Below are 8,672 nucleotides of genomic sequence, written 5' to 3'. Positions count from 1 at the left end.
TGCTAATTGGTGATTTTATAGGCCTATTTATAGGTGGATTCATACTATTTGTATAGTATTTATATACGTTAATACTAAAGTGGAATTATTGCAATATAAAAATATGAGAAATATGAAAAACTGTTAACCAAGCATACTTTACATACAAGTCTTGAATGCGGCACAAATGGAGTGTTTGAAAGAGAGGGTCAAAAACAGGATAGAAAATAGCTTATTACTTCTAAATTAGGAATTTTTTTTAATGTAAAAATCTTGCTTACATTATAAGTGGATTTCAAAGAACATGATACTTTTTTTTTAAATGCAGTTCATGGCCCCTTTTAGAAGGCAAATTTAGCTATCTCAGAATATGCCGAGTTGTGTGTTCACAGCTTTGTGTTAGCACTCTTGATGAACCCTTCATACATGCTTACATATGTATGTGTAGTGTTGGGAGTGATGCATATTGAAAATAATCATACATTTTTGTATTTTTTTTACTCAGTTGGGCAACTCATCCACTTTTTAAAAATATAAATCTAGATTCTAATCTAGATTTATATTTTTTAAAAGTGGATGAGTTGCCCAACTGAGTAAAAAAAAAAAAAAAAAATTATGATTATTTTCAATATGTAAATATTGAAAAAAAAATCACTGGTAACCAAGTCATGAATGCAAATCTAAAAACAGTTTCTAATTGATATATATTTCTAATATATATATATATATATATACACATACATATTTACAAATGATTGAATCATGGATGCTTATATCCATTTTAAGGATGCTAAGATATTTGGACTAGTAAATAATATTTTTTTAAATTTTTTTTAGGTGTTAAGAATGCTGTGTTTCTATGCGTGGTCTCAAAAATGAATGAAATTAGATTAATATTAATTAATAATAAATACCAACTCTAAAACAGTCATTGTGTGTTAGAAATATAATACCAATTAAAATATCACATATTCCTAGTGGAGAAATTGGTGCCGGCAAGACCGGGAACACCAAAAAGGTCATGCAGTTCTTGGCAGCAACTGGAGGAAAGCCAGCTTCAGATTTCAAGGCAAGCAAATGGATTTGATGTCCTCTGTTCTATAGGCCAAGATTTTAGACTGAATCATGTCCTCTATTCTCCCTGTCCTAGAAGCCAATGCTAAAACCACCAGGAACAACAACTCTTTTCCATCATGTCCTGAAACAACATGCAAAGATTACAAGTGCATTAAAGCAGTTTCTACTTAAGGCAGTTCTTCTGAATCACAATGTCATATTTATTCTAGGAGAAATTTATGTAAATCCACTGCTTAGCTTAGTGAAAACTTTGAGAGCTATGAGTTGACTGATTATTGTCATACACTAATTTAGCAACTCAAAGCTGCAGTATGACAATCACCTGGGCAAATCTGGCAACTTCCTGAAGCCAAAAGGATGGAACAAATGTCCAGAGGCCCATTTTGAGCTGGTGCATTATCCTGGAACTGTAAGTTTACATTCAGGAAAAAATATTTATATGTTGTTGCTAGATTGTCAAAGAAAGAATAAGGTCCCATGTTGATTACACATCCCGGGTGGGACACAGCTTGCAGGATGGCTATACAAAAACAAAGATCCACTGAATGAAACAGTAGTGGGCCTGTTGCGTCCTTGCCTCTTTTGGCTCAGCCCTACAAAGCAGAGGAAGCTGCACCAGGGAAAAAGAAAAAGAAAAAGAAAAAAGAAAAACTCAGCTCTTCCTTCGAGGCTGCTTTCTATAGGAACTAGTGTCCTATAGAATAACAATTACAAGTAAACAAGTATAACAATTTGCATGAACATTCCCCCAAAACATGCACTTGTTTAAATAGATCTTTTCTTTGGCTCTCCCAACAGGAGAGGTGAATAAACCGATGACCCATTTACATCCATGTTTTGCATTTTATTCATCTTTTTTTTGTGTGTGTGTGCATTTTATTCATGTTCATATTTATTCATTATTTCTATCAGTTACTTTTTTATTGATTACATGATTACTTGATATTCACAAAATGCCAATTGTTCATAATTAATTGATTCTCCCTTCTGCTATAATTTTATCTTTTAAAAAAGAGAGGTATATGTATCCTCAAATACGTTCACCAATGCACATCCATTAAGCAGCACAGATTGTTATTATTTCAGTATACACCCAGTGTTTTGGCTTCAGTATTTCAGTGTTTAGGTGTTTGTGATGCATTCTTAATCCTGCACCTGGCAACTGGCATGTAACGGCATCCTAAAGGGAATCTGCATTTCCCAAAAAGGCTTTCCTAACAGACCTCAGTTTAAGCAGTTGTCCCTGTTAAACAGTAGCTATCTTTTAGTATACTTATTAACCCTTTGTCTCTCCCTATTTCAGAAATGTCCTCATTTAGAAAATTCCTTCAGCTCACTGTGAAAAAATAATATAAGTCATTAGTTTCTATCCTTTTCTTGACTGCAGTGTTTTATTTTCAGGTTAAACCTTTGCTCAGAGTGGCTCTACAAGAGAACAAGATAAAAGCCAAAAAAGTGAAGCTGTGAGCTGCTCTGGAGAAAACAACAGAAATGGTAAAAAATATTAAACTTGATTAAAAATGTATCACTATTTCCAAATAAAAGAGTGATGCCAAGAAAAAGAGTATATGACTGTCTCTGTGTGGTTTTAATTTTTAATGAATTGCATTTTTACATCCTTAGGAACAAAAAACACTTGCAGAAGCTGAGGAGCGCGGATGAAGCAGAATATCAGCATGAAAGAACAGATATCCAGAATATGAAAGAGCCTTTAGAGGAAAAGAGCACTGCCAATGCTTGAAGTGCTCAAAAGCGCAAACTAATGGACCTGAGAAGGGACTTGGAAGGATAGGAGTCGACTCTGGCAAAGTCAGAGAAGGAAAAACAGTTGAAAGCAATCAAGGATTTCACTAAAATACGGCTGTAAATTCCCTTCACATCTGTTACCATGTGTGAAATCAAGCAAACACATGTTATTGATTGACAAATTAAAATAAAGTAACATAATGATTTGAAATTACTCAGTTTATTGGCTCCAAAAAAACCACTATGGCTCTTTAGGGCCTGGATGCAAAGCACTCTGACAGCCAGGAGACCTTAACCAATGGGATGAAAATTGCCAAGGCACAGAAGGAAAAGAAAGATCTAGAGAAGCTTCAGTAGGTAAAGAAAGCCAGATATTACTGATAACTGATGCTGTTATCATTAAAAAATAAGATCCAAAGAGAACAACCAATCTAGAAAATCACAAGAAGCAAAGACTTGAAAGATCTCAACATAAAGCTTCATCAACCATTGACTTTTTTTTTCCTACTATGGAAGTCAATAGGGACCAGACATGCACCAAAAATTTTCATAATATCTTTTTTTGTGTTCAACAGAACAAAGAAACTCATACAGGTTTAAAACAACATGAGCCTGAGTAAATGATGACAGGATTTTTATTTTTGGGTGAACTATCCCTTTGAAATACACTCAATGTGAATTTCTCATTTTATCTGCTCAAAAGTAACCCTTTTTTGCATCTGTAAAGGAAACAACATCAGAGTAAAATAGTTCCTCTAAGCTAGTCTGGAGGAACAGGTCAGAGGTCATGCTAAAGCTTTGAGGATCACAAACAAAATGCAGTCAGACTTGAATGAAATGGAGATACAGCTGGATAATGGCACTAAGAACAACAGTGATACCTTCAAGAGAATGTAACAGCTTTGACCCCACTTGTGAATGAAATTGTGTTTTATATGAAATAGAAATCTTTTGTAACAATGCAAGTCTTTCCTTTCACTTTTGATCTGCATCCTTGCTTAATATAAGTATTCATTTCTTTCTTTTTTTTAATTACTGACCCCAAAAACATTTGAACGGTAATTTTGTATTGTAATATTTTGGAATTTTGTGTAATGTGACCGTTGCTATATTTTAGACTTATGAAAGTGTGAAGAATCCATCCCACATTAATCAAAATCGGTGAGACAGCAATGTACAAGAAAAGGACTTAAGAGAGAGGTTATATATAAAAATAAAAAAATCCATACAACGACATTGTAATATAGCACATATTTATAAGGACGAGTTATCAGAAACATAATAATAAGAATAGCCTGAATCAGTTTAAGATTTAAAGTTGCACACTCTTTTGTTTTGAACCTTGGCCTGCTCGTACTCTCTCATCCCTCACCATTGTCTTCTGAATGACTTGCACACGGACACGCCCACCGTTCTGCCGTGCGTACGCATGCGCGCTGAGATGTGTGCCATTTCCTGGATTCCTTGACAGGCCGAAATCAGGGAGCGAGAGAGCAGTCGGAGTGAATTCGTGTCGACTGTCCAGAGTCCGCGAATTCAAGTCCGTCCACCAGCTGAACAACTAAGAGCCAACATCCTTACGAATATTTCCACAAGAAGCGGAACATCGGTTCAGGTAAATGAGGACCTTGTCATGCCTTTTTCCGACAGCAGGGAGCGGACTGAACCGGCATCTTGAGCAAGGCCTTCCTCATCCTCAAATTTAACAGACCACGAACATTGTGTAACTTCACTCGCATTATAACCGTGATTACAGTTGTATAAGGTGCTACAGACGTTTATCTTTAAATCCGGCGTCTCTTTTCCTGCATTCTACGTAATTTTACTTGAAATAAATCGGTTTTTCGCGTTAGCTTTCGGCTAATGTAGCAGGCAGACAGCTCCCGCACAGAAGCCCACGGCATCAGATATTGATCTTCTGCCTCGCCCACGCCCTAAAACCGGGAACTGACAGCCGTCATCAGGTTTTGCCGGTTGAACAGGCAATTTTTGCTTTAGTATATGATTATTACACACACAAATAAATATTGCATTTATTGGTTAGGGACATAGACTGATGGATGTGATTTAGCCTTGGCATGCCAATTTATCAGTGCTGGTTTACACTGTTTTTGAAACTTATGAAGTCATTTACAACTAAATCCAGAGTGCATGATTATCCACTATTGCGAGTGTGGTACTTTTATCGCACTCGCAATAAATGTTCAATTACAAAATAATTAATGTTAAGTAAAATTCGGCCAGTTAATTCGTATATTTATTCTCCGCCAAAGTAAATAGTTGAAAAAGAAGCCCACACATTAAGCGACACACACACACTAAAATCCGGACTGGATTGACCTGTATGAGTGGAGTGGACTGAGATTGAGAGAGAGTGGCTGCATCCGATATCACATACTTACCTACTATACAGTTGGGTGGCAAAAGAAGTGCGAACGAATTCACAGTACTCATAAAAGAGTAACGTTAGGCAATAAGTACCCAGATGACCTACTTCTTCCTGCAAGATTTTGAAGTGTGCATATGATGGATACTTCACTATCCCATGAGGCCACGGGAGAGGATTTATGAATGGCAGTGAAGCGACATAACTGACGCTGGTAGGTCACATGATAATGACAACATGGCAAATATAACGTCCAGATTACATTGATACTACCACAAACTCATACTATAAAGAACAAAACATTTTAGTAGTCATGAAGTAATTACTTATTCAAAATAATTTCGGATGCAGCCAGAGATTCCCCTCCTGGCTTTCGTAATCGCTCTGCTCCAGCTCCACTCCGGGTTTTTAATGTCCTCAGCACACCAGTTAGAGAAACCTTACATTTTTCCTGCTAAATAAATGAATAAATGTAAATATCAAAACTAAACACAGCTCAACCAACAAGTATACTCTTAGTTATAATATTACTGGCATAGCAATCAAATATGGTTATGTTTCTTTTCAGGCTGAGGTGCAAATTATTTGAAGATAATGTCACTCCACCAGTTTTTGTTGGAACCCATCACATGCCACGCATGGAACCGGGACAGGACCCGTAAGAAAGCTTCTCATTGCTATTTATTCATAGATGTTGTCTGTATCCATGCTTTTATCAATTTTGAACTTACGCCCATCTCATGTTTTGTTTTTCAATGACAGAAATTGCTATCAGTCCAAACAATCACGAAGTCCATATATACAAGAAAAGTGGAAATCAGTGGGTGAAAGCTCATGAATTAAAAGAACACAATGGGCACATTACAGGTAAAAGTCCCTGCAAACTGAATATTGCATTTCTTAAGGTACTCTCAAAAATTATGTTGAAATGGCCTGTTAACCATTTTTTTTGTTCTTTTCCAGGCATTGACTGGGCTCCTAAAAGTGATCGTATTGTGACTTGTGGAGCGGACCGGAATGCTTATGTATGGAGTCAAAAGGACGGCGTGTGGAAACCCACCCTTGTTATTCTCAGGATCAACCGTGCTGCCACGTTTGTGAAATGGTCTCCGCTGGAGAACAAGTTTGCAGTGGGGAGCGGAGCACGACTCATATCCGTTTGCTACTTTGAGTCTGAAAATGATTGGTAGGTCACAGCTGATATATTGGGCTTCATTGATTGTTTTGCCTTACAGGTCTTATACGTTTTTTTATATGTTTTTTTAGGTGGGTTAGTAAACACATCAAGAAGCCCATACGTTCAACTGTCCTCAGTTTAGACTGGCATCCAAATAATGTGCTTCTGGCAGCTGGGTCATGTGACTTCAAATGCAGGTGCGACTTTGTATATTGAAGCTTGGTAACACTGTCAATGTCTCTGAGCATAGAAATAAACCATTTATTAGCTGTCTGAATCATATTTGTGTGTTTGTTTCTTAGGGTATTCTCTGCATACATCAAGGAGGTGGATGAGAAACCAGCCCCAACTCCATGGGGGTCCAAGATGCCCTTTGGGCAGGTGATGGCAGAGTTTGGCGGGGCAGGAAGTGGAGGATGGGTTCACAGTGTCTGTTTCTCAGCCAGTGGGAACAGACTGGCTTGGGTCAGCCATGACAGCACTGTCACTGTAGTGGACCCCACAATAAGCTCAACGTGAGTGTCGGAAATGGTTGGCGTGTTTAGAAAAAAATGATTTCTGATTTGCTGGTGTAGACTTTTTAAACCGTCCTGGTTGTAATATGTCATGCTCACTAATGACTGATATCTTGCTTCTGTTTTGCAGGCCAAGTCAGTTGAAGACAGAATTCCTTGCCCTTTTGAGTGTGACTTTTGTTTCTGAGAACAACATTGTGGCAGCAGTAAGAACCCTTTGTTTAAACATGTTTGTTGTGTTGTACTTTAAAGGCGACTGCCTTTTTCAGGACCTAATCTTGAGTGTTTTCCATTAGGGACACGACTGCTGCCCTATGCTGTTCAGTTTTGATGATGGTGGAACCTTGACCTTCATATCCAAGTTGGACATTCCAAAGCAGAGCATCCAGCGCAACATTTCTGCCATGGAGCGCTTCCGCAACATGGACAAGAGGGCCACCACTGAGGACCGCAATAGCACCCTAGAAACCCTGCATCAGAACAGCATCACGTAGGCCAAATTATTTTAAAATGATATATAAACACTACCTTTCAAGAGTTTGGGGTACGTTTTTTTTTTTTTTTTTTGCCAAAAGAAATTACATTTATTTATTTATTTAGTTATCAAAAGTAAAAGACATTTTTATTGTTAAATGCTGTTCTTTTGAACTTTCTATTCATAAAATAATCCTTAAAAAAAACTATCACAGTTTCCACAAAAATATTAAACAGCATAACTGTTTTCAACATTGATAATAATTGTAAATGTTTCTTGAGTAGCAAATCATCATATTAGAATGATATCTGAAGGATCATGTGACACTGAAGACTGAAGTAATGATGCTCAAAATTCAGCTTTGACTTCACAGGAATAAATCAAATTTTAGAAATATTAAAATATAAAACAGTTATTTTAAATTGTAATTATTTCACAATAGTATTGTTTTTACTGTAGTTTTGATCAAATAAATGGAGCCTTGATGAGCATTAGAGGCTTCTTTCAAAATTTCTTAAAGTCATACAGACCCCCAAACTTTTTAAATTTATACATAAATTATTATTAATTTTGTTTGTTTTTGTAATTGTGCACAGTTATACAAATATTTTTACTTTGCAGCCAAGTGTCTATATATGAAGGAGACAAAAGAGATTGTCGCAAATTCTGCACTACAGGGATTGACGGAGCAATGACCATATGGGATTTCAAGGTTTGTATTTTTTTTAATAAAGATGCCTTTAACTTTTATGCAATTCATTTGCTTCCATTTTCCCCTCGAGTCACAGTTAACCTGATGTATTACCATGTTTGCTTAATTCTTTCCACAGACCTTAGAGTCTTCAATCCAGGGCCTGCGGATCATGTAAAACTCTCACCGATCTAGCATGACACGGCACAAGCAATGCAGCTTGAAGACTAACAAGGAGATTTCCGATAACACTTCTGAAAGTTTTTAAATAAAAATAAAAAAGCACTGAGCAGTGGTGTGAACTGATGTGTGACACTCTTAAAAATGGAAAAACACTAATGGAAAAGGGGGTTAGGATCTTTGTTTTCTTTTTGTTTGTTTTTTTAATAAAAAAAAATCTATGCCAAAGCTTGGCACCCCAGGAGTGTGTGATGGTTGATCAAGATGTTCTGGCTCTCCTGGGGAACTTGAGAGGAGTTAAATTAAAAGGAGAATTTTATGTAAATGGTCTGCTAGAAATAAATTACGTATACTACACACCATTTGCGAATGTCGTCTCATTCTGTTTGATTCAATGCCTTTGTATCACTGAGATCGATTGCTTTTTCCATGCTAACAAGAAACAA

General features: G+C 36.7%; 1 protein-coding gene across 1 annotated transcript; it reads left to right on the top strand.

Moving 5' to 3' along the window:
- The first annotated feature begins 4,241 nt into the window (after nucleotides 1-4,241).
- On the top strand, nucleotides 4,242-8,588 carry arpc1a (actin related protein 2/3 complex, subunit 1A). Its single transcript, XM_082137630.1, has 10 exons — nucleotides 4,242-4,417; nucleotides 5,757-5,846; nucleotides 5,951-6,055; nucleotides 6,152-6,374; nucleotides 6,455-6,562; nucleotides 6,668-6,880; nucleotides 7,011-7,086; nucleotides 7,177-7,370; nucleotides 7,977-8,067; nucleotides 8,186-8,588. Exons 2-10 carry the CDS (start codon nucleotides 5,783-5,785, stop codon nucleotides 8,222-8,224), a joined length of 1,113 nt encoding a protein of 370 aa, XP_081993756.1. The 5' UTR covers nucleotides 4,242-4,417; nucleotides 5,757-5,782; the 3' UTR covers nucleotides 8,225-8,588.
- Nucleotides 8,589-8,672: the final 84 nt, after the last annotated feature.

Source organism: Leuciscus leuciscus (assembly GCF_965113295.1).
Source record: "Leuciscus leuciscus genome assembly, chromosome: 1".
Lineage (NCBI taxonomy): Eukaryota > Metazoa > Chordata > Actinopteri > Cypriniformes > Leuciscidae > Leuciscus > Leuciscus leuciscus.
The sequence above is the reverse complement of the archived record's forward strand: the minus strand, read 5'-3'. Positions and strand labels throughout refer to the sequence as shown.

Excerpts from the sequence above, each read along its gene's own strand:
- arpc1a (XM_082137630.1), top strand. The coding sequence starts at position 5,783 with ATGTCACTCCACCAGTTTTTGTTGGAACCCATCACATGCCACGCATGG. Across the intron at positions 5,847-5,950 it reads ATGGAACCGGGACAGGACCC|AAATTGCTATCAGTCCAAAC; the intron begins GTAAGAAAGCTT and ends TTTCAATGACAG. Across the intron at positions 7,371-7,976 it reads CTGCATCAGAACAGCATCAC|CCAAGTGTCTATATATGAAG; the intron begins GTAGGCCAAATT and ends TTTACTTTGCAG.